The 24,643-nt window shown below is 36.8% G+C and overlaps 1 protein-coding gene across 3 annotated transcripts in view; it reads left to right on the forward strand.

Annotated features, from left to right (window-relative positions):
- Window positions 1-8,311: 8,311 nt before the first annotated feature.
- Window positions 8,312-24,643, forward strand: part of eml2 (EMAP like 2) — a 34,312-nt gene continuing 17,980 nt past the window's right edge. Inside the window, exons 1-4 of one of the 3 annotated variants that reach the window (XM_023292208.3) lie at window positions 8,312-8,546; window positions 20,441-20,668; window positions 21,782-21,899; window positions 22,336-22,437. In XM_023292208.3, the coding sequence (XP_023147976.2) occupies window positions 8,474-8,546; window positions 20,441-20,668; window positions 21,782-21,899; window positions 22,336-22,437 (521 nt within the window). In that variant the 5' untranslated portion in view covers window positions 8,312-8,473. Of the gene's footprint in view, window positions 8,547-14,780; window positions 14,938-20,440; window positions 20,669-21,781; window positions 21,900-22,335; window positions 22,438-24,495; window positions 24,627-24,643 lie in introns of those variants that run through there. The other 2 variants (XM_023292209.3, XM_023292210.3) reach the window with 2 other exon arrangements.

The raw sequence follows: 24,643 nt of genomic DNA on the forward strand, positions 1-24,643 counted from the left end.
GTCAGGGACCAGCCCCTGTACATGGATCACCCGCTTAACCTGTTGAGCTATATGGGTACCTGTGTTTTGTCTTTTTAAGGGTTTAATAATCTGATTAAATGTTTTGCATTTTTGAAAATGTTTAACATTCTTCTTGTTTAATTGTATTTTTTAAATGTTTAATGATGGATAATACTTTATCTGTAATTTGTAATATTTGTATTTTAAAAATTTTGTATAATTTCATACTGACATGTATTGTATCGTGTTGAATGATCTCATTCCATATTTTGTCTGTTTAATATAATTTAATGTAATTTAATGTTTAACTCTATTAAACAGACAAAATATGGAATGAGATCATTCAACACGATACAATACATGTCAGTATGAAATTATACAAAATTTTTAAAATACAAATATTACAAATTACAGATAAAGTATTATCCATCATTAAACATTTAAAAAATACAATTAAACAAGAAGAATGTTAAACATTTTCAAAAATGCAAAACATTTAATCAGATTATTAAACCCTTAAAAAGACAAAACATTTAATTTAAAAATTAAATGTTTAATTAGAAAATTACATCATAAAGACAATAAAACTTCAAATAGGAATTAAACAGAAAATACAATGAAGCATTTAAAAAGAAAACTAAACATTAAAAGGTGGTATATGTACATATAATTTAATTGTATTTAATTTTTAACTCTATTAAACAGACAAAATATTGAATTAGATAATTCAACAACATACAATACATGTCATTATGAAATTAAACAAAATTTTTAAAATACAAATATTAAAAATTACAGATAAAATATTTTCCATAATTAAACATTTAAAAAATACAATTAAACAAGAATATTAAACATTTAAAAAAATGCAAAACATTTAATTAGATTATTAAACCTTTAAAAAGACAAAACATTTAATTAAAAAATTAAATGTTTAATTAGAAAATTACATCTTAAATTTCTTAAATCTTTTTAACAATAAAAATTTTTTAAAGTTTTATTGTATTTTTTTTTTGTTTGATTTAATTGCTTTTTGTTATGTAGTTTATTTCTTTAATCTTCTTTTTCTGTCAAGATTTTAACCCCAACCTTAAAAATGAAATAAACCCTTAAATCACAATGAAAATACTTCTGTTGTCACAATCATGAGTTAGTCAATTATTCAGTTTATCAACTTTATTTGTTTAGCACCTTTTACACAGATGACAAAACTAAACAAGGAAATAGAAAAAACTATGATTAAAACTCAAAAACATAAAAAAAAATAAATTAAAAAAAAAAAACATTTAACATGGTAATAAAATGTGTTGTGTCCAGGGGATGGAGGGAGTTTATTGAAGTCTTCTTGGGCTCACATGGGAAATCATTTAAAATATAAACTTGATATTCAGTCTAAGGAAACTGCAGAGCGACAGAAGAACCAACAATATCTCCTGTTTTCTCCTTTAATGAGTCGACTCTTCTTGTGCTTTCAGACCAAAGAACTACAGACTCTTCACAACCTGCTCAAACTCTTGGTACAGGACCTCACCACACGGGTCAAGAAGGTTTCCTTCTCATTTCTACTCTGAAGCTCACCTTCTCCAGCTCAAACTGCTGATAAATGTTTCTGCTGCTCTAAAGTCTGGTCTCCAGAACTTCCTAAAAACTCTCAAAGTCTCTTCTGTTGCAGGTTGCTTTGGAGAACTGTTCCAGAAAACCTCACTAAACCACATGGAGGGGCCTCAAGATAGTCATCCAAATGAAACCAAACAAAAACCAAACTAGCACAACCCAAACACTAAAGTCTCCTGTAGCCTACCAGAGAACCTCTGAGAACAGAGAATCAGGACAGGAACTCTTACCTTCTGAACAACCAACATCGGTTCTCAAACAAGAACACAGAATGTGTCTGACCAAAAACCTCTAAAGACTCACTACAGCCAAGATAAAGACACAACTGCACCAAATCTACTAATCACTGTAGACATTAGCACCATGTGGTAACTGTGGCTAAAGAACCACATTTACCAAGACAACTATCCAGTACAAAGCCCTAAAACACACCAAGAAACACATTAAAGATGATTTTACTGCTGGAAGCTGCAAGCCAACGCCTAAATAACAAACTAAAGAAACGGAGCCAAACCCAGTTCACTGGTGAAGAGAAGCAGAGGAAATGTTTGTCTGCAGCTAAATAAAGCAGGAAGACACTGAGCTGCTCAGGTGTTCCTAATAACACCAAGCTGCTCAGGTGTTCCTGATAACACCAAGCAGCCACCTGGACAGCCAATAGGAACACAGCTTACTGGAAGTCCAGAGGGCTGGCTTAGTCAAGGAAATTTAGTTTAAAGTTGAAGCAGAAAGTTAACAAAGAAAGTTGAAAACCACCTTCTGATCCCTGAAATCTCTGAGTTTTCACACAAAGAACACCTGAACATGTCAAACTGGTTCCATAGTAGAACCATCATTGTAAAAACGTCATAGTATGGTGTGTTGCTCAAAAAACATTAGGACCCGGCTGTCAGGGGACAAACATGTAAGAAACATGAGAACAGAGAGAACCCAACCAGTAGGTCACAGTTTATCATCATCTAATCATCTCCTGAAGTCCATATGGTGAGAGACATCAGTATCTGGTTGTTCATTTACCAGAGGATGCTTATAATCATGCTGATGTGGTCTGTACTCTACAGTATTTTAGTGACTCAATAAATGCCTAAGTTGTTTTTTTTTTTAATGCTTTTTAGTTTTTAATAAACATTTAACAGCCTATATGTAATCAATAAATGGTCTTTGTCTATCTTACGAAAAACTCACTCAGAACTCTGATATGTTAACAGTATTAAATAAATCAATAAATACATGCATACACACATAAATAAGTTAATACATTAACTGTGTTAAGATAAGATTTAGATTTTTTTTTTTTTAAAAGTTGTTCATGTTTTTGCAGAATCCAGTATTACTCACTGGTTGGTCATTACATTTTATTAGTTTGATTTCACTGTTTAAAATGATGCCACCTCTTTTCAGATAGAACCTGTGATAATAAAACAATACAAAATTTTTAGTTCCGTGTTAATAAAGCACTTAAAGCTTTAAGTATGGCTAAATGCTTTTTTCAAAATTAAATATATCACTCCTTAGGTGGTAGTGGCCCCAAGTTCAGTAAAGTTGGAAAGATATTCACAGATTGGGACTTCCAGCATCAATAACTCATTAGATATAGGTTGTCAAAACATAAACGGTGCCTCTTTCCCATTGTTGCAAGGCAGACAATGTGCTACAAGCCCAGTTTTATCAAAAGTAGCTGTCTTTCAAGCTACAGGAATAACATTGGTGTCTATGGAGTGAACAGGGTCTGTCTGCAATTTGCAAAACCGCTGCAACAGTAAAGAGAGACAAATATTCAATAACTTCACTCTTATACATTGTAGTGTCACTAAAATCACTGCAGCCTTCAACTGGCTCCTGTTGTCAAAGTGTTTTAACAGAAATGTAAATGCTGTAATTTGATTCTTTTAATGAACCATGTAACTTGAATGGATGTGATGCTGGTGTGACCACAGTGCACAAGTCTGATGTTGCTCACAGTGGTCCAAGGAACGCTCAGGGAGTTTGTGTGTTTGCTCAGACTCATGAAACATTACAGGGAACATTGTTTGGGACTCAAGCAGTTCCTTCTTTTACTCACTATCTCCCCAGCCTTAGAAAAAAAAAAACCTGTTCACACGGCACAGATGAGGCTGAGGTACACAGGAAATGTTTGGCTCCATTGTACAAGTTTGGGTAAATGGTTTTGTGGGTTGTCCAGTAAGCCAGTGGGTCTGCCGTTCTTTCTACAATTGCATTCGCTGTGGCGCTTTGCATTTGCCAGGCTCTACTTGCGTCTTCGTCTAATAGGCTCCACAGTTGAACTGAAAAATATTGAAGATCATCATCATCATCACCAGAAATGTCAGTCATTCCCTATTCAGAAGAGAAAAAGAATACCTGTGGAAGGTGCTGCTGGTGGTGGAGGACGAGGCTGTGGTGGTGCTTGTGACGTAGATGACTGCTGCTTGGTATTCTTTATGTTAATTGTTGTGCATTCTGTTATTAAAGGTTCTTTCACACTGGCTGCCACTCTGATTGGTGAATCCAAAAGTTTTGAACTGCATAGCCACAAGTGTAGCAACAGTCAGTGAACTGTTCTTTTCTTTGGTTTGTAGTCTGTCAGCTAAGCACCTGACAAGGTTCTGTGCCAGGTGTTGTGGCATGGGGGTGGGGGTATATATATATATATATACATATATATATATATATATATATTTTTATATATATATATATATATATAATCTATCTATCTATCTATCTATCTATCTATCTATTCTCTACGAAATACGAAATCTGACATACTACTAACTCTCAAAGCAAAAACAACAGCAAAAAAAACAATCTAATGTGCGAAAAACAATTCAAATGAACAACACTAAATAGGGATCTCCTATCCCGGAACACTCGATCCCGCTGAGTGATTCACATAACAAACCGAACCAATCAGGTGATTCGAAGCAGTTGAGTGCTTCAAACGTCACTGAAGTGATTCAAACGTCACGAGTCACGTGACCAAACCACGCCTCGGCACAGTGGCTCGATACGTTTGCTTCATGAGCTACAGCGCATGTGTCGAAGCCTCGGGTATCAGAGGACCATCACTAGTTTTCCATCATGTCTTCTGATTTTCTGTGACACAAGTTAAGTTTTATGAAAGAAACAATAGCATTGTACCATTTAGCTTTCACACACCATTAACACTTTAATTCATTCAGCTTTTTTTTAAACTGCATTGAGGTGTGGAGGCAATAATTAGAATGTAGCCAAAAAAGAAAACAAAATATGTAGGTGCACAGATAAGAAACTTGGACAACAGTGACAATAAAAATGAATGAGCCTTAAATTTCATGCATTTCTGTATTTATGTATTTATGTTGGCTTTAAAGACACTGATCCAAAACTAGTACTACTACTACTACTACTATTACTACTGCTAGTGAAAATAATATATTATATAATACCCAGAAGGCAACACAGCAACAACTAAGGTAAAACAATAACAGAGCAGATGCAAAAATGCAAAAGATTAAACACACATAAAGTAACAAATTTATAGTTATTAGATAGTTTAAAGCAGTAGAAAGTTACCACCCAATAGAGAGACATTATTTATTTATTTTTTTTTGTTCTTGTTCTTGTTATTAAAGATTTGACTGAATTGCAGAGTAAATATGGTTTCATACTATCTGGAATTTTATTTTCTAATTTAATTTCTTTAATTACACCTTTGAGTTGCCACTATATTAGAGAACAAAGTTAATTAAATCTGTTCAAGTTGTATTTTATTGTCAGCAAACTTTAAATTTGGCAACTGACGCACTTCATTATATTTATTATTTTATTTGAACCGTATAATGCATTAGATTTATTAGGATGTGAAGTAATAATCACATTTCTATATTATTTTACACGTTGTTGTTGATAGTTTTGCTTTGGCATCGGCAATTGTTTATTATTGTCAGGAAAGCATATTCACCTGACGTCTTGAAGAGTCCAGGTGGAAGTATAAATATTTACTGCTCTGGTGGTCACAGTGAGGAACTACGTAAAATTAAAATATGTTAAATTGCACATGATAAGAGAAGAGTTGTATTTCCGACTAATATTTTCTAATCAATCAAATTTTATGGAACTGTCCTTTTTAGTAAAATTTTTTTCCCCAATATTTTTGAAATACACAAAAATATTAAAAAGACTAGAAATACAAACTGTGATTTTAAATGTGTAATGTAACCGAAAATAAAATTAAATTATTTGAAGTTTAAAACAAGAAAATTTGCAAAGTATAACCCAATTTGACAAAAATCATTTTTACTTAATAGATAAAACTTTTCAATTCAGATATTTATTTATTTATTGTTTTTATTTATTATTTATTTCTAGCTTCTTTTATTTATTATTTTCATCATTTGTTATTATTTTATTTGTTATTGTTATTTATTTGTTTGTTAGTTTTACAGTATTTATGTTTGTAAAATTACATACCCTTATTCTCTGTAATTTTGCATAGATTCATTTCTTAAATGAGGGAGGATATCTTGTATAAGAGTTTGTTTTCACAACAAAAATAATGCATATCTGTGTATAATATATATATGTATAAGCATTTTAAATCCATCGATCTTCATTGTCATTATAAGCAATGCAGCATTTTGTGTATAAAATAGGTGATTTCATTGTTGTCAGTGTCCTTCATTAATGATTAAAAAGCCAAAGGTTAAACCTGCCGCTTTTCCTAAACAGTCTTTGGCATGAATTGCCAACACGTGTGGCGGGTGGAGCCAGAAAACAGTTCGTCGGTGAATAATTCAGCAGCTCTGCTCGGACTCCGGCGTCACGTTTCTCCGGTGAGAACCTGAAACCTCCATCGGTCCAGTTTTAATCACATGAAGCTTCAGTTTGTTTCTCGGAATCTTTGCTGCCTCCAATGATCACGAGCTACTGCTGCTGCTGGAGAGGCTGTTGCTATAGTAACAGCGGCACGCAGGCAGATTGAAGCGGATCAAGTTACAGACAATTAGATTATTACCGTAAAGCACATGATGCTCTCTTCAAAATAAAAGCCCTACTGGTTACATCCGCTGCAAAATGCTGCTAAAAATAATAAACACGGTTGTTGGGAAATACTCCATCTGCAAAAGGCTGCAACTTGGAAGTAAATAACTTGATTTAGAATACAAGAGAAGACGGATGCAATTGCATAAAAATTTTATGTTTTTAGGAGATATTAAGAGATAAATAAGGATATGATTGATTCCACAGTGGAAAAAAAATACAGCATCACAGTACCAAAAGGGATATTGCAAAAAATAAAAAAATTGATAACAAAAATAAAACATAAAATCTATATGTACACACAGACCTATACTGTTCTTACTCACCCTTCAATCTGACGATACACTGCTATTTTGCTCTCATAGGAATAGATATATAAAAATATATAGATAGATGAGGGGGTTAGAAGCAGAGTGGTCTAACCCATAAAAAATCCAAACTGAGTTTTATATAGTTTCTGTCATATGTTATGGTCTTGATTTTAGTGGCAAAGTGATCACACCCACAACCCAAATACAGTGTTACACTGGAATGTTAGGCCATTCTTAAAAACACAAAATTTTAAACCCGTTTTTTCTCAAAAACTACACAAAGTAGTCTGCTTCCAAACCCTTCATATACATAAATGATTCACGGAACACACACACCCGTATATATTAATGCACATGGGCGTAGGGACAGCTGTGAATTGTTAAATGAATAACTACACTATAAATAACTTCTGAACTACATCTCACATATATGTGCCTGGGATATGGATGGATATGCATAAATGAACACTGACATATCTAGGAACACACACATGCAGATGACATTTTCTATCGCAGTATTTCTCAGATTCCTCTGAATGTGCAAAATAATAATATTAAACAGACTTATTCAGAACATTGATATTGCAGAAATCTATAAAAATAAAAGACTGATATTGCAGAGATTCTATTGATATTACACAATCTCTTCTGAGTAAAAAAAAGATATTATTCTATATGTAGAAAAAGATAATATATAAAGTGTTCTAAATACACAAAAAATACTCATAATGCACAAGTTTGAGTGTGTTGAGGTTGCACTTAAGAGAAATATAACAGTTTTTATATGTGGAGTCCACTGGGAGCAGTGCTGGTTGTAAATGTGGGCCAGAAATGCAAATATGTCTGAATATTTTATTGATATAATAAGGCATCTGTAGGCAACGGCTCAACAGGAGGAAAAGCCTCAGTGGTATTTTTTTTAAATTGTACAGCTAAATGTTAATTTAAGAGGAAAGAAGAGTGAGAACGATTATGAAAATTAAAACGTCATGATTATTTATATTATCATTTTAGGCCTTAAATTACCATAAGATCTCTAAATCTTGACTTTCCCCAGGGATTAATAAAGTATCTATCTATCTATCTATCTATCTATCTATCTATCTATCTATCTATCTATCTATCTATCTATCTATCTATCTATCTATCTATCTATCTATCTATCTATCTATCTATCTATCTATCTATCTATCTATCTATCTGTCTATTTATCTATCTGTCTATCTATCTATCTATCTATCTGTGAAGTAAACGTTCAGCGACTGTGTGAATTTTACTGTGAAATCCAGAACAGGAAGTGCTCCCTATTGCATGTTGTTCGCTTGACGTAGTGAAGCAGCAGCGGAGGATTGAGGCAGGTAAAGGTGTGTGTGAGTGTGTGTGTGTTTGCATGTTTCTGAATGTGGGGGAGACTGGACGGGGCGACGGCGTGAAGAAGAGACGGAGGGGGGGAGAGAGGAGGACAAAGGAGCCGGCAGAGAGCAGCGAGAGTCGGACGGAGAGGAGGAGGACCGAGGGAGGAGGGAAGGATGTCCGAGAGGATCGCTTCGTGTGGCAGCCTGTGTGACAGCAGCAACCTGCTGCTACAGTACTGCAACAACGGTGAGCAACACGAGTCTCCACACAGCTGCACACAGCTGCTCAATCAGCCACAAAACACAGAGCTGCTGCATTTATTGTGAAGGATTACGTGCAGGAGCTGTCTCACTAAATATCACCCAAATAAGAAAAACACAGAGAGAGAGAAAAAAAAATGTAAATATGGTGCAAATTAGCCTGATTGAATGCATTAGATGTGGATGTCATTAAATTCATCATATTATAAATGCATGCATCACTATCCCATTAGATTTATTCATTTAATGGGTACTTTTTGGTTTGTTTTAACACTTTTTTTTTTTGCATTTCAATTGAAAAATAGCTAAAAGATTCACAAACTGCAGCATTTTTTTCCTTTTTTTAGCTGTTTATTAGCAGAATAGATGAAAATATTTCTGTTAAACAAGTGTAAGTGACATCACATAATCTGGTGAATTTATTTAAATCTAGATATACATTTTCAGCAGTATATGAAAAAAAAAAACAATTCTCAGTATTTGGTAATATTTCAAATAATTATTTTCCCACCATTGGTTTGACAGTATATTGTGAAGGAATTAGTTTTTATCCAGTCTGGTTTAACATTTTTCAGCACTATTTTCTGATGTTGATGCTTTTTTGTTGTTATAATTTAAATTTAGACAGGGGAACATGTCAAGGTCATGTCTTTTTCTAACCTTTTTTAGTCTTTTTAGTGACTGAATTCATTCCAATCAACAGCTACAAAACATTTTTGCACTTCCTGTCGCACTAAGAACACATAAGGATGATGGGTGCCATCATAAAATCTGCAATATTTGCAGGTTTAGCTTTCGAATATGATCCATTTTCCATATTTGAATGATGATTTCTGCAGCTTTGTGTGTCTGTATCTTTACAAATATAATGCAAATATCCTTCTGCTGCTGCTGCCAGACCAGATGATCCCCGGTGACAGTAGAGGATTGTATATGATGAGTTTCTGCGACTGTAGAAGCCATTTGAGATGTAAATATGATCATTCTAACACAGGTGCACTGATGCTGTGTGAGGGAAGTGACTGACACAGCGTCTCTGCAGTCTGTTAAACTTCAGACGCCATATTGAGCAGCAGGTGGAGAGACAGCGAGGGGTCGTAGGATCAGAGCTGGAATGTTTCCACGATCTAACTGTTGGGTGAACGTTCTGGTCCAAAAGCCTCCTGCAGCCCGTAATGATTTAAACTGCAGGACAAATGCACAGGATCTATTCAGTGAGGCTCACAGGAGTTAAAGTCAGGTGATTTAATGAGCTGCATTAAAAAAAATAAAGTAAAAAGTGTCATATGAGTGTCAGAGGAGCAGCTTGTTGAGCGACAGCTGGTCCTGCAGGGAGGGCAGCTGCTTAACTTGGGAGGTTTTTTGTGTTTTGTCAAGTGCATAATGCCTGAAGCTTCCTATCTGGCCTTCGCTTTGAAAAATATGTCAATATGTGCCTTTTTGTTTTTTCAAATTAAGAGCATTTCAATCAGTTCTACTGTCAGCGGTCTGCAAAATTAGAGATTTTTTAAAATTAGATTTAGCTCCTGGTGAAAATGACATGGTTATTATTTCTTTTTAGGACATTAAAAGCTTTGAATTAGGCTTGAATTATGCTTGAAAATAAAGATATCAGGGAAAATATATCCATTTTTTTCTGACACATATTGCAATTTGAAGTCAAGCTTCAGTTCAACATTCACTCTGAAGTGCAATCAAAAGTGTGACTTTCACACCAGAAAGTCTGCAAAAATTTGTAAAACCATCAACAGAACAGTTTCAACTCTCCTGCATAGCATATTTCCTAAATTACAACCTTTTTAATTTGTTATTTGCATTGATCCAAATTGTGAATTTGAATTTTAAATCGATTAATTGTTTAGTCTATTCAGTAACTTCAATCCTTTGTTTAAACAGGTACATAAATGAGGCGTGTTTTGGTGTAACAATCAGCAGGAAATTGTGATTATTTAGGCAAAGGTTTAATTTAGAATTATATGAGGTTAAGATAAGTGGTCAGTAAGAAAACAAGCCTGTGCATTGACATTGACAGACTTTGCATTGATTCTCTAAAGGACAAATTTGTTCCTTTTGCTTGCCTTGGCCTTCTCAGAGGTCAGAGGTCACAGTGCCTGCAGCTGGGAGGGATTCAGCTTCTTATTAGGCTGAACTCAATCTCTGTTCTATGTCTGACCTCTTCCTGTTCTGTCACTTTACCATTGAGGCTGTTAGAAGCTGCAGAGTTTCCATCCAACCAGATAGAGCTGATTTAAACACACTCACAGCCACACAACAGGGTGCAAACCTGTGAAATCTATTACTTCACAGGTGCTATTCTGAGCCTGGGTTGAAGCTGTAATGAAGCACTGCTTTAGAACAGCCGTGCTCATGCAGGGACACAGAAATGAAGGTGATTTAAGCCATTTTGGGGTTGTGATTTTCAGGGGATGTAATTGAAAAGGTGCTCCTAGTGCTGAGAGACGACATAAATCACTGGCAGACTCCTAAAAGCAGGAGGAGGCTGATCTGCAGGATAAAGCACAGGATTTACTCTTGGATTGTGATACTAGAATTTTAAAAAAAACATTGGAAACTGTGCTGATAGTGATCAGAAAATTGAAAATGGGGCCGTGTAAAGTGTGAATCAGACCTGAGAATCCCATTCGTGAGATGCAGGTAAAGGGAAGCTAACAAGACTGCAGAGTAGCAACAGAGTAAACCATGTTTGCATTCAGACGATCGACTGGGCTTCAATCAATCATCTTCTTTGTTTACTTCTTTGTTGCGTGAGCCCGGCCGCCTCCTGTCTTTCCTTTTCTTTAACTCTGTCCGTCTGTCTTCATCTGCCACCTGTCCTCTCGCTGTAACCAGAGATGCCAATCCTCTCACACCTGCTCACATCTTCAACCAAATACAGTCTGCATTCTTTATTTATTTACAGTTTTATTGTACGACGGTGCAGCCAGATGTTCGGGTCATGCAGGGCAATAAAAGGACTCAGTTTATCTTTTCCAGTGCCGCCTGGTTGTTTATTATCTAAATGATCCTGTGGATGGAAATTCCACCCACTTGGAAGAGGCTGCTTTCTTTAATACACTTTAGAGCTCAATAAATAGCCTAAATGAAAACTGTATCAGCATCTTTTGGATCATATATACTTTTTTGTCCAAAAACATATGAGAAATATGTAAAAAATTGGACTCTGTGGCATGAAACCAAGCAATAAATTCACAATTGCTTATTTCTTTTCAATCTGCACACAGATTTAATTAATTAGCAGCCTCATAATAAACCTCAGTGCTCTGCTTTCTTGTTTGCAGGAGGTTTCAGAGGTACAGTTATTGCTGCTGCGTCCAGCTTTTTATGTTCAGTTTCTATTTCATGGGCTAATTTAATTTACTCACCAGCTGGGTGTGGACAATATCTCCTAGTAATGCCAGAAAAAAGAGTGGACTTATTGAAGCTTTCCCTTTGCAAATCCATTTCTACCATTCTTATTTGAAGGAGTGGTTTATTTCAGTCACAAAATCTTGGATTGTGCAGCTGTAATCTCCGTGAAAATACACACATTAGCACAGTAATGACATCTGGCCCACATTTACAGTGTAACGAGACGGTGAGCAAACTGCAGAGTACAGTCTGTTCCTTCAGCTCACGCCTGAAATGAATGACGTCTGAGGCAGTCTGGGGAGTGTTGCAGCAACGACATCCGTCAATCACGGCAGCATTGTGCCGCTGCACAGCTGCGATCCACTAATGTAGTGTTGATGAAATGAAAAAAAGCGTTACTTAGCGGCCTGGTGAAAACTTAGCGTCTCCAAGGGATGAAGAGCCTGTTTTCAGCTCATAAGTAAAATGTTGAAAGAGGATTTTGTAAGATGAGGGATTGTGGGATTTTATAATAATCCGTCAGAAATTACCAGTGAGATTTATCTGACTGTATTAGTGGAAAGTTAAGCTGAGAGAACAATAAGGTCGGCCACTCTTTGTTTAAGCCGATTTAACAATTATATTTGGTAAGAGTGGTGTATTTAAGAATTAAAATGGAATGTAGTGCTGCTGCAGTGACCTCTGATTTTCTGTATCACTGTTATTGTCAGGAAACTCCATAAACAGACCAACAGTTTGCTTCCTTATAGTGTTTCTGGCTTTCAGCAGCACAATAATGATTACTAGTGGACACACGGGTCTAAAAAAAAAATGGGTCATTTTCCTAAAAAACATTCAATAATTTCCCTAAATAGCTGGATTTTTTTTACTAGTTTGGCAAATGTTCCATAAGTCTGAGTAAATATGGCATTTGTTGCGAATTATTTTCAGCTGAGGATTAATACACAATCTGTGCTCTTGCATTGTATTTAGTGGTTTGAAAGAAGGAACATGTCACCAAACACAACAATGTGGCTCATTATTGTGTTTTTGACAGTGAACCATGTAGAACAGTTGAGCTTTGGCTGTTCGGACTAAAGTTGGGCTCACACTACTGGAGTTTTAGGAATATTTACCCCCGTTTAGTGTTTAGTTTTTAGTGTGATCCAAAGTTTGGCCCAATTTATTACTCCACCAAGGAGGCGGAGCCTCAGCGAAGTTATGTGATAATCGCTGTCTGTCTGTCTGTCTGTCTGTCTGTCTGTCTGTCTGTCTGTCTGTCTGTTTGTTCACAACATTACTCAAAAACAGACTAACAGATTTGGATGAAATTTTCAGGGGAGCTCAGAAATGACACAAGGACCAAGTGATTAGATTTTGACAGTGATGCAACTTGTAGTCTGGATCCATGGATTTGTTAAAGATTTCTGTATCATTGCGAGATAGCGGCACTGTAACTATGACAACAAGGGAACGCTACGACAGCTGCCTGCTGATGATCACATGATTGGGATCCTATTACAAAACGACCATTGCAGACTTACTGGGACGTATCCGTCGGAAATGATACAAGGAACAATTGATTAAATTGTGGGGGTGTTTCAGAGTCCCATCAATTCCTGCCGCCCGCTACATATTTAGGTCAAGCAATTCGGTATCTGTACATAACATAAACAGACAAAACACACGCTTGTGCTCGGCACAAGGTCATTTTGTTTGTGGCTAAAGCTTTATTAAATGGCCACATTCTACGGTGCCTTAATTTCTGCCATGATTTTTTTTCAAGATTTCAGCCGTTGGAAATGATATGACGACTGAGCAGCCTTGGCGGAGTACTGTGCTCTTTGAGTGCTTTTCTTGTTTGGTAATGTTAGAGCTTTACAGATCCAGTCTTAAACCTCAAAAGCTGCTTTGAAAAACTGCATTGGGGCCGCCTTTATAACATCGAACATGTTTGATATTTACAAATTAAAAACTGTGTTGACTGTATTTCCCCAAATGTTTTCTCATCCAGACTAATTGCTGCTTTTGTTTTTTTCCACTTAGTATTAGCATTACTGCAAATTGTTGCACCACCAATGTCTCCATTGTGTTTACATCTGCTTTCCCATGTTTGCTCCCTCTGGCACAATAATAATATCCTGGAGTTAGTGAGGCAACATTATTTTTAAATCTTGTAGTAGATTTACTAAACCGCCATTTAGTTGTATCAGACATGAAGTTTCTCCTTGTGGGTGTGATGCAATGTGACTTCAAAATCTGTAAAAACTCTTGCTGTGAGAGCTCAGCTTAACTAGAAGATCCATTTATTATCGGATTTGTTGACCAAAAAATCCCCACACTTATCCAGAATCAGCCTGACTGGTGTAGAGTTCATATGATCATATAATGTCTCATTATATTTGGTCATTTTCTGCATTTCTTTTCATTTTATTTGTATATTCAGTTTACTGGAATGGTATGTTGGTGTGTAACCTTTTATTTGTGTGAGTGTCATTGATCCCAGAGTCTGACTCTGCAGCATCTCTTCCTGGTGGTGCCTGGCTGTACAGATGCTGATGCTGGTGCAGTGTGTGTTTGTGTTAGTGTGTGTTATTGTGGGTGTGTGTGTGTGTGGGGCCCTAAGCCAAGCTCCGCCCCCTTCTGCCTCAGCTCCCTCTGCTTTATAGCTAATGAGATGGAAGGAGGAGGGATGCCAGTGAAGGAAAAAGTGGAAGGCGAAGGAGGGATAAAGGGGGAGGGGATAGAGGGAGAGAGAGGAGGAGGAGGAGGAGGAGGAGGAGGAGGAGGAGGGAGTGGTTCAATGGGAGAGGATGGGAGATGATTTGTGAGGGAGAGAGTGATCTCAGATGGGGAGGGGAGAGTCCAGGAAGCCTGTGGGGGAGGAAATAGTGTAAGCAAGTGGAGCAAGCGACTGACTGACTGACTGACCGATTGACTGACTGACTGACGGACTGGCTGGGTGTTTCTCTGAGGAGTGTCTGACTGACAGGAGGAGTGACCAGGCTCTCAGCGTGGCACGATGGCAGGTAGGCGAGAGCAGCTCCACCTTCACCATCACTTCCCTGCAGCATGAATATTTCAGCAGCCTTCAGTTTTCTCCTTGCCCCACGGCGACCTCACATTGTCCATTTCACTCCACCTCTGGCAGCAACACGCGACCCATTTCATGCATTTCATCATCCATATCTGTCCGTCCATCATCCCTCCATCTCTCCTCCCTCTTTTGTTCCATCCATCCCTCCTTCCTGGTTATTATTCTGCTCCCTGATGTCTGTCTGAGCCTCACATCAGCTGGTTTTAAGTAACAGCGATACTGTAATGTCTGTCTGTGCTGGGATGGAGAATGGAAGTTAGCCTGGAAGACAAAGTGTGTGTGTGACTGAGAGTGTGTCGCCTGCTGAATATCAAATAGATGTGGCCTCAGGTTTATAAGGAGAGTAATGAAACACCACTGAGGTGTAACCACTGTTATTGTGTGTGTGTGTGTGTGTGTGTGTGTGTGTGTGTGTGTGTGTGTGTGTGTGTGTGTGTGAGTGTGTGAGATAATTCAAGGGCAAATTGAAAAGTAGCCGCCGCTGCAGGACTTTAAACAGGTGTCCTGACAGCAGAGGAGATGAAGGTGAACCCTGCTGATCTCTCCATGCTCTTTCTCTCTCCTCTCACCATATGTGCAGATTCTTTCCACGATATGTAACATTTAACATGCTTAGCTTAATGTTACAACCTATAATAGTTGGTGTTTGCATGTTAAAATGAAAAATGAAACATAATGAATGTTAAAATATACACTGTATACTCAAAAAATTGGGGTCTGCCAGACAATTTCATGTTTTCCATGAAAACCCACACTTTTATTCATGTGCTAACATAACTGCACAAGAGTTTTCTAATCATCAATGAGCCTTTCAACACCATTAGCTAACACAATGTAGCATTAGAACACAGGAGTGATGGTTGCTGGAAATGTTCCTCTGTACCTCTATGGAGATATTCCATTAAAAACCAGCTGTTTCCAGCTACAATAGTCATTTACCACATTAACAGTGTCTACACTGGATTTATCATTCATTTAATGTTATCCTCATTGAAAGAAACTGCTTTTCTTTCAAAAATAAGGACATTTCTAAGTGACCTCAAACTTCTGAATGTGTATGTTTCACAAATTTCAGTGAAGGCAGTGGGACAAAATTTCTCATAGTGACAATAAAAGTGAAGCTGCGAACATTACATGCAAAATTCAGGACCTTAATGTAATTTGGTATCATTTTAAAGACCACATGATCACAATTAGTAGATTCTATTTGCGTTAGCTTGTCTCAGTTCAGTGTTGACACTATAATAAACTACAACAGTGGTAGAGTTTATTGGATAATTCAGAAATATGTCAAGGATGCAACTGTGTAAATGTAAACATTTTATGCTAGATGCATTTTCATGCTAACATGCTACAATTCAGTATTCAAGCTAAGCTTCCACAGTGGGCTGAACGATATACAGGAAGAAAAAAGTAATTGCAATTATTTTGACTATTATTGGAAAACGAGTCTCACTTTTAACGGGAATTTTTTTTGTACTTTTTTCCACTATGCAAATATAAAAATGATGGTGGAATCTTTGCTGCTGCGTGTGACGAGCACCTTTGTAGTACCACAATGCTTCATTTTTACTGGCATGTTATGACATATTTTATTGTTAGATGTTGTCCATGATGCAATGTTTCAATAATATTTTGATTATTTGCTCAAACCTACTTCCTAGACTTGTCATCATGTATGGTAAGCTGCTGAATGTGGCATGTTAACATCATAACATCATCACATTGGCAGAAGATTGGAGCTTTAAGTACAGCTGAAGCTCAGCTCAGATTGATGCCAGCTGATCCGACTCTGACAAGTCCAGCCAGGTCTGAGATAGAGCCTCTGGACTGTAGATAAAACCCACAGATTTAGGCAAGCAACATGACCTTTTTCTGGTGCTGCACGCCGAACAGATTTGACTACATTGTGCACGTCAAACGATAAAGATATTCTTTGTTTGTTGTCTTTCTGATAACTTTATTTGAGCACCCTCTGAATATCTGGTGGGAATTTATTTACATGCACCCAAATGACCCAGCAATGAAGCTAAAAGTATTTTACAATCAAATGACAGCTTTATGATTATCCAACTGTTATCGTCCTTTTGTTTCCTCATTTTTTCTCTGTTTGCCCGCTCAGTTGTGTGTATTTAATAGTCACAGCGGTTTAGATAAACATGATAAGTTAAAAATTAATCAACCTTCTCTGTCTACTCCCACCTCATCATCCTTTCACCCGGGATCTCCTCCCACCTACATTCTGTCCTCTCCTATTTCACTTCTGTTTCTTGTATTTGTTTCTCTCTTGCTCATTTATTCAGTTTGTGCTTTAACCATCTCACCTGTTTTCTGTTTTTAAAAAAGAGGCATTTTGTCCACAAGGAGTAAAGTAAAAACGAGGACTTGATTTCCTCCCTGGTTACTTATGAAGTGCTATGGTTTCTGTCCATTGTCTGTTATTAGATGGTGTTTTAGATTTAATTTTCAAATGTTACACTGACTCTGAATCAGCATTTAGGCCATATTGAATGAAAAAGGGGAGAAGCAACCCATCTTTTTATTAAAATGGAGAAAGGCCTGAGCTGGTCTGACTTTATGCTGCCGGTTCACAGATCAGTTCTTTCATGCAAATCTCCCATGAGTTTGATATTTGTATGTAAATCTGCAGCTTGATTTCCTTCTGGTCGCTTCCTGTCTCATTTGACTGTGAGATGTGATACAGTAACAGTAACAGTCCAGCCTGTGTCCCTCGGATCAGCTTACACTGCTGATCTAATACATGCTGGGAGCTTTGTGTCGCAGCAGTTTGACCCTTAAAACCTCACTTTTGCATGCTGTTTGTTGTCTTTTTGTAACCGCAATTAAGTAATACTTGATAATAAGAAATGGCATCCACATGATGAGTGTAATGGTTGATTAAATAACAGGAACAATGATGGAAACTCATGGTGGATCTTAAATAGTCTGCAGAGTTGTTGCCATTCATTATGATTCTATTCTGGTTTGTTCTATTTATTGCATTACAGTGTAAAAATCGTATTTAAGCTGGAGATGCAGCTGTGATGGCAGTTTACTTTGTGGATTCTATTAACTTGAACATTGTTCCTTTAAACCTGTGATCCAATTTTAGCAAAAGTGTGGAAAACCAGTTTACTGCTTCTTTAAATGTGCCAGTTTGTTTCAGGAAGATTACTGCCTAAAAAAAAAAGAAAAAGAAAGAATGGCAAGTGTAGTGATGAAATTGTGCTTTAAATTTTACTTTTAGATGAAGCAAATGCTTAAGTTGCAACAATTTGAATATCCAAGTGAACTTTTCTTGAAGTTAAATTACAGCAGCAAATTACAGAGAAGTCAAATGATTTAAGTCGATCTGACCTAAACCAGTGGCATTAATGTGACTTGTTAACGCGGATAAACAAAATTTAATTGCATGTTATCAACAATTGTCTTTTTCAGTGTTTTTTCAGCTTTTTTTTTTAAGTCAGTGTCTCTTTCAGTGTTAGAACTTACATATACAGTACTTTTATTCAGTCTCAGAGTGGTTTCTGTATCATTTGATATAAGAGAGAATACAGCAAATATTTCCATTTCAGACCAGGGGTCTACTGATAAAGACGTACTTGCTGATGCCGAAGTTTTAAATGCAGTTTAAAATTAGTTTTCTTTCGTCTTTCTGGATAACACAATCTTTGAACAGCAGGATTCTCACCTCAAATTTGCAATGGATACTTTTGGGATGACACCCTGCTTTTGGACAATTAAACTGACAAAATAAAGGTTGAAAAAATATACAGAAAATAATATTTAACTGCTATATATGTAGCTTTGACTGAGGAACCTCCATCTCAACACATGGCTTTGATTGTTGATATTTACCTGATATCTGCTGTAGCTTTATGAGGAACACAACAGAAGACCTATAGATATCAGGAAATGTAGAGGAATTATATATATATATATATATTTTAAATGAGACATAATCATCATCCTCCTCTGTCTCTGTGGCTGTAAGAGTTTGAAAGCTCTAACTCACGTCTGAATGGAAAATCTATATTTATGATCATGGGGGTGTGATTGCAGTAGGTGTCATGACAGAATGGACAGTGCGTCAAGAGTTGAGATGTTCTGTTAAACCAGAAACTTGTTTTCCACTTTATCGGGTTGTAATCCGTTAATGTGTGGCTCAGATAAATAATCTGCACTGGGCAGTTTGCCTTTTGATAATCTGGTGATGTAATGGTGGTTGGGTGGGAGGATGGTGGACGATTAGGCTGGAAAGAGTTCAAGATGAGAGGAGGGAAGGCTGAGTGGATGTGAGGAGGCTGCAGCTCATCTGCAGCATCACAAGTCAGTGGAAAAAGCATGCAGCCAGTATCAAATAAATGTGCAGCAAATCAGAATTTTAAAGGAATATGTTTTACTTTGAGTTTTAACCAGTAAGTCAATCTGCTTATGGAGCTGCACTATTTAAACAAAGCTGTGTGTGTTGATAATTAAACGGTAAAACTTTGAAAGTAGCCCAGAAAGGTGGTAATTTAATGTTTAATTTATTCTTCCTGAAACATTTGCTGTAACTTTTATTAAATATCTTCAAATGCTTACTCAGTCTTTTTCTTTCATTTGCATTACTGCCCTCTACAGTTGTCAGTGATGGTGACACAAACAAGAAGTTACAAATGGTACTAGCAACATGTGGAACCGAACTGTTAGTGAAAGTATTTAGTTTTAAGTGCATCTGATGTTTGAAACCTCCTCGAGTCGCCTTTAAATCTTAATGTTCAAAGCTGTAATGAATAAAACAAAGCTTTGTTTCTCTATCTGAACCTCGATCCTTCTTCCTTTTTTTCTTCTCTACCAGTCAGTCTGCTTGGGCTTATGTGGTTCGTCTGTTTCCTTCCTTCTTCTTTCCATCTTTCTCTCTGACTCACACTCATACACTGTTTCTGAATTATTAAAACCAGTCAAGACTAGGAGCTTTGTCCCCTCCAGGAAACTCAAAACCACTGATTCACAAAGCAGCAGCAGCAGATATCCATAACACTCACCTATACCTGCTGTTTGTGACACCCATGATGTTCAGACATCCAGGCAGCAGTTATCTGGTGGTTGTTGGGCTTTAATGACTGCATTTTTTGCACTTTTTTCTCACTTTCTCACACTATGTCTGATCTCCGTTCTCTAATATGTAAAGTCAACTTGTTAATCTACATTTTGTAGCCATCAGTGTTGCTAAATACTCATAACACCAGCCTTCAATCAAACATTTTGATGGGTGTTTTTTCTGTGATAATGTTTAACACTCTATGTGACATGTTTTTGTGTTAAGTTTTAACTTACTGATCTCATTGCTGTGCTAGTAGACACTTTAATTTCCCACTGTGACCCTTAAGATCTGTAATATGAGCTTTAAGACTCAGTTAAACTAAAGTAAAACCCTTCCTCCTCCCGTCCAGATGACACGGTGTCGGCCAGCAGTAACATGGACATGGAGGACCGGGTTTCCCACCTGGAGCAGCGGCTGCAGCTGCAGGAGGATGAGATCCAGCTGCTGAAGGCGGCTCTGGCCGACGCTCTACGCCGGCTGGGTTACTGCGAGGAGCACAACCAGGGGATGCAACCGGGAGGTTCCCATGCAGGGAGGAGACCTCTGGCCACTACAGGTTCAGCAGCACCAACCAAAGGTCTGTAAAGCTGGCTGGTAAACTCACAACAAACACCTCAGCCTGTTCCTACACTGTCAAAAAGCATTCTCAGGCTGAAATGAATGCATAGATAAAAATGGCACATTGCAATCAGTACTTTTCCTGCTTATATTATTCTGTATATAACAAAAAAAAGATATTTACACTGTATAATGTCACTCGTCAAGTTTGTGTTTTCTTTTCTTCTCATTTGAAATTGAGCAAAAACATTCTTTCTTTCAGGGAAAGAGTGGGCAAGAGACATTTTTTAAAATCATTTTGGACATTTATCTCCAGCTCATTTATTTCCTAATCAGTCATCAATGCATATCATCACATATTATTGTATTTCTGTAAAGCTGAAACATGTTGCTGCTGTTTCTGTGTTCATATTCCAAAGATAACCACGTCCACCAACATTTTAGCAACGATTCTTTAACATGTTCCATCAATCTCAGTGAAAACATCATCTGTGCTGTAGTTCCTGAATGCTAACAAAGCAATTATGTTAAAAATGAATCTTTCAAGTTCTAGTTTCCTTTTGCCTGCTTTAGGATTTCATATTTTTTTTAACTTAATTTTACTAATTCATTTTACAGGTTTATGTTGTCTTAAGGTTTGCACATATTTTTTTGGTGCCTGTCCGATAACATGTGCAGCAATTTATTCAGCTCAGGTTGTTTTTAAACGTGCTGTACGAAGAAGTTTGATTTGATTTGATATTATCTTTTCCCAAATGAATGGCTTTCATACTAATGGTGCTAAACAGTCCACACAACACCTCATTTGAATATAAAAAGTCTTACACAAAATTACAACAGTCAAAATGGCCCACCACTTGTCAAAAATATAAAAAATAACTGAATGAAAAGAGTAAAACTTGTTGAAAGGCCTTGAAGTTGAAAGTAAAACAGATATGAATGTCAAAATCACATAGTCCTCTAATTCTAAATATCGAAATGTCCGATTTTGGCAAATATCCAGAAGCAACATATTAAAGTTTCCCTGCAGTCTGTGGGCTCATTACTGGCACTACGCTATCCACATGTTGCTGTCAACATCATCTGTTAATTCTTCCTTGGATGAAGCTGATGATAGTTTGTCATGTTTCAGTGCGTCAGCTGCTGCAGGCTCTTCCCTCCAGACCTCTGAGCAACGGTTACGTCCAACAGAAACGCCTCCTTTCCTCCCCTTCATCTCCAAAGAAAGAGGTGCTGCAGTCCATTAAGAGGTATGATTAGAAAAGGAAAACAGGATTGGTGTATGTTGATACTCTTGTTTTTGTATTTAATCTCAGCGGAAAGATGCAAAGGTAAAACGGACATTTTAGTAAAGGTGGAAACAAAAAACAGCCTCTTTGGAGACAAAGTGACACAGTGAAGAAATCAAAAAAAAGAATATCAATTTCCAGACAGCAACAAAAGAAAACAAGATATTTATTCAATCATTTTTGCAATAATGTGTCTTTTTGTTGCCTGTTTATTGCATCTTCTTCATATTTCTCTGAACACAGAACTGAAAAGATGATGGATGATTTAAGTGACTGGCAGCAGATATGTAATCTTGGGATTAGAATCTAGGGACGTTACCTTACTTATAATTCTTGGTGTCTACGGGTGAAAAAGGGGTCATTTTAAACACGAACTCTCTCCTTTCCCCCACTTCAGAAAGAGTATGTCCACAGAGCAGCTCACCCTGGTGAGGAGAGAGATGGCAGCGGAGAGTCGGAGTCGAACCACCTCCTCCAGCAGCTCCTCTGGCGGCAAAAGGTGGATGGCGTCATATTTATATATCTATGGAATGATCCTTACTACTCTGATACTAAAATAAAACAATTGCCAGTCATTTTAAGCAAAAAAGATGGAAGGAAAATGAGACAAAAAGCGTTATACTATTCATATAGTATTCAATGCCACGAAAAGAAAGAGAAAAGTCCTCATTTCGCTTAACAAGCTCCAAGCCTGCATTTGTAGGTCAGCAGGGTTGTCAGTGGGTCACTCAGACTGCTGTAATGAGCTGTCATATCCATCTGATGTATCTGTCTGTCTGTCTGTTTGACTGTAAATGGACATGACCAACCATAGTCAGTCAGTAGGAAGCCATGCTGTACCAGCCAGAAGTCAGAAAAATGAATAAATAGTTTGGATATTTAACACACTGGCAACCTGTCCAGAGTGTTGCCTGCTTCTCTTGCAGTGCACGTTGGGAAGAGATCCATCCCTCATAAATCGTATTAAAATGGTCTTAAATATATTGGCATTAACAAAAACTATATACAGTGGAAAATAGGCATATTTTTTGACATGGAACCAGTCAGTAAAGTTCAGATGCTAACCTAAATGAACTGCAACAGCATCTTTAGACTGTCAAATACCATCAAATGTGTTTGGAATACTTTAACGTAAATTAGTTAATTAATTTTAATTAAATAACTTTACAGGGCTTTAATTTCTTCATTGACTTTATGTTTTATATTCAGCATTTGACACTTTATTGTGCATTTTGTACTTTAGTATATTTTTCTTATTTCTTATATTTGTATTACAACAACAGAATTTCCACTTGGGCATCAATAAAGTATTTCTATTCTATTCTATATTTATTCTATAAATGGATAGTATTTAGACAAGCTATTTTTAGTTGCTGCAGTGGGTTCAGTATCTTACACCTTTCATAGATGAATTAAGTACATATACAGTACATCTACAGTCATACTAAGGTGTGTGTAAGTGTGTTGCTTCAGTTATTCAGATTGTGTTTATGAGCAGAGAGAGATTCTGTGTTACACCTTCATCCACAGTAGCTGTTGTCTCCTGTGTCTCATCGTGTGAAGGTGATATAATAATAACTTTATTTATATAGCACGTTTTAAAGACAAGGAGTACCAAGTGCTTTCCAGACAGGGCAAAGAAAAGAAGGATACTTAGGAAGATGATTGAACAACAGAAGGCTCATCAGTCCAAACAGAGGAAAAAACAGAGAAGCAAAAGTGGAGAAATGGAGTTAAATATGGAAAAAAAAAAAGAAAAAGTACAATATAAAACACTACAGCAACACCAGATATAATAATAAAAGCAAAAATGCCATATCCGATTAAGGAAAAAGCAAGTGGAATAAAAACAAAAGAGGGTAAAACTATAAAGACAAGGCTAATAATAGTAATAACAATAGCAAATAAATAAAAACATAAATAGCAAATTAAATTACCATGTAATTATGTAAATGAATAAAATGTAAAAGAGAATTAAACAAACAAAATGAATAAAAGTGAAACCTAATAAGACCTCCACAGTCCTTTAATTTCCAGATATCACCATGATTTATGTTTCACACTTACTGAGCCATTTATTGCAGCATTAGAGCTTTAAACACTGAAGTTTGTATTTGTCAGTCAAGTCAATGTAACATGTGGATCCTTTGTCATCTATAAACAAACAGAGGAAGTTTATTATTAGTTATAGCACATAAATTCTACAGTTTTTCTTATTTTCAATCTGTGTTTTTGCTGCATGTTATCTCTCCTCCAAATCCATCTTTTCCTTTCCTAATTTTTCATCCAGTTCTCTTCTTTCAGTCACTATAATCTGTACAGTTGCACCCCTTTTTCTTTCTTTTTTTAAAATTAGTTTTTGCTACTTTTCTCATCCAAACTTTGACTTTTTAAACTTCTTCCTTCATTTCCTCTCCTCTCTCCCTCTCTCTTATCTTTTCTGCTGATGGGTCAAATTTCCACCACTTTGTTTTTATAATGGAGGTGTGGCCACGGTGCAGAGGGGGCGTGTCTGCACGGTTAGGAAGTGTGTTCTGGTTGGACGAACGAAGCTTTCAGGCTGAGCTAAAAGTTTGCTGAGGGAAGGAGGAAGTCGGTGTGTTGCTGTGGTTGTTGGACAGGACTGACTGCTCTCTCTGTTGACTCTCATTCTAACGGAAACCTTGCAGACATGAAGAGATCTTCCAGGTAAATGGCTGTTTTAC

The sequence above is a fragment of the Amphiprion ocellaris genome, chromosome 7 (assembly GCF_022539595.1).
Source record: "Amphiprion ocellaris isolate individual 3 ecotype Okinawa chromosome 7, ASM2253959v1, whole genome shotgun sequence".
Taxonomy (NCBI): domain Eukaryota; kingdom Metazoa; phylum Chordata; class Actinopteri; family Pomacentridae; genus Amphiprion; species Amphiprion ocellaris.